The sequence below is a fragment of the Priapulus caudatus genome, unplaced genomic scaffold, assembly GCF_000485595.1.
Source record: "Priapulus caudatus unplaced genomic scaffold, Priapulus_caudatus-5.0.1 Scaffold1066, whole genome shotgun sequence".
NCBI classification, from domain to species: domain Eukaryota; kingdom Metazoa; phylum Priapulida; class Priapulimorpha; order Priapulimorphida; family Priapulidae; genus Priapulus; species Priapulus caudatus.
The window spans coordinates 29823-31664 of record NW_014578127.1 but is presented as its reverse complement, the minus strand read 5'-3'; the positions used below and the strand labels follow the sequence as shown (position 1 = coordinate 31664).

Below are 1842 nucleotides of genomic sequence, written 5' to 3'. Positions count from 1 at the left end.
GCGTGTGCGTGTGCGTGTGCGTGTGCGTGTGCGTGTGCGTGTGCGTGCATGCGTGCGTGTGTGTGTGTGTGTGCTCTTTGTCCTACATACGAAAGATAACTAAATGTAAGTGGTCTTAATAACCTTTCTTTGACTGTCACATTTGATTGTCTTGGTGCACACCTCAAACTCACTCCTGATGCCATAGAAACTTTCTAAAAACCAAAAACTCAAATTAAAACGAAGGCAAAAATACTTCCGACCCCTGCTGCATTATTGCCGCCTCCGCTACCTCCGTACCATCTTCAGCTCCTTGCGGATGCTCCTGGTGACATCTAGATGGCGCTTCTCTATGGCCTTCAGGGCGACGACAGTGCCCTTGTAGGTTCCTATCGGGGTGAACACCTGCGTCGTACGCATAAGCTCGTTTCCTTCCTGATCCTGACACGAGATGAGTGACATCTGACTCGACCGCATATTCAAACTCATCTGTGTGTGAAGCAGCAATACACACGTTAGTGGAATGTTCAAACAAATCTGTGCGTGAGGCAGCAATATGCACACGTTAGTAGAATGTTCAAACCATAGAGATTATATACTAGTTATACTATATTAGTGTCTCTATATATTTCCATGGTTCAAACTCATCTGCGTGTGAAGCAGCAATATAATACACACGTTAGTGTAATGTTCAAACAAATTTGTGTGTGAAGCAGCACTACACGTGATATGGAAGAGTTCCCACAGGTTCCTAGAGTTATATGAGAGTTGCAGGATGGTGGCATAGTGAAATATAGTAGCATTTCTTTGGTCGATCTCTCTAATAGCGACAACTTCTGATTTACCCACACAAAGGCAATTGTTCCTCAATGGCCCGTTGTTCCACCTATCAATGTTTAATATAGCGACAAGCGCTGATTGGGTGATTTCACGTGCCGCCATCTTGGCGGTGCTCGGAACCACCTCATCAGCAGAATTAGCTATAGCATGACTTGAGTTATTGTTACATACAAACAGATACGCCATCGGATCTTCTAGGATCGTGATTTCCTATTGCTCCGCGCAAACATACACGGCCCAGCGGATCTAGAGGCTGTGCGCCGATTTCTATCATATAAATCTTTTAGAGAAGGTAATATAAATATACCCGAGCATTCGCAGTTTCTGTGTGAAATGGTGTGAATCTGTTTTTGCCTGAAATTGCGAACGTGTCGTGGAGATGATAGAATCTCTGTGTAAAAATCCATTAAGCTACACGGCATGTCTTGTTCGCGTCTTGATATTATTAGACACCCGTCACTTTCTCTTCTAGTCTTATAGGATATTTGGCACATAACACATACACACGCACACACACACACACACACACACACACACACACACACACACACACACACACACACACTGCAGGCGCGAGGCTACATTGGCAGCATCTGGAAATCGCACCACGGTGAAATGGCGAGTCTAAGATTCAGCCTTTTCAATTTAACTTCAGCATGGTTTTCGAAGCGTGAGTCAACTAAAGGTTCTTCGTGGCCAGGCAGCCATCGCGTGACAAAAGCCATGCTCTATTCGAGGCAGACCAGAAAGGCACACGTACATGCAGATATAAAGACAGACAGACGTACATACAGGCAGGTAGACATATAGGCAGGCAGGCAGGCAGGCAGGCAGCCAGGTAGCCAGCCAAGTAGGCAGGTAGGCAGGCAGGTAGGCAGGTAAGCAGGCAGGCAAGCAGACACACACACACACACACACACACACACACACACACACACACACACACACACAACACACACACACACACACACACACACACACACACACACACACACACACACACACACACACACACACACACAC

At 46.3% G+C, this 1842-nt stretch overlaps 1 protein-coding gene across 1 annotated transcript in view; it reads right to left on the bottom strand.

Moving 5' to 3' along the window:
• Window positions 1-1842, bottom strand: part of LOC106815214 (guanylate cyclase 32E-like) — a 48312-nt gene that overhangs the window by 21202 nt on the left and 25268 nt on the right. Inside the window, exon 10 of the mRNA XM_014819642.1 lies at window positions 280-468. Coding sequence (XP_014675128.1) covers window positions 280-468 — 189 coding nt within the window. The remainder of the gene's footprint in view (window positions 1-279; window positions 469-1842) is intronic.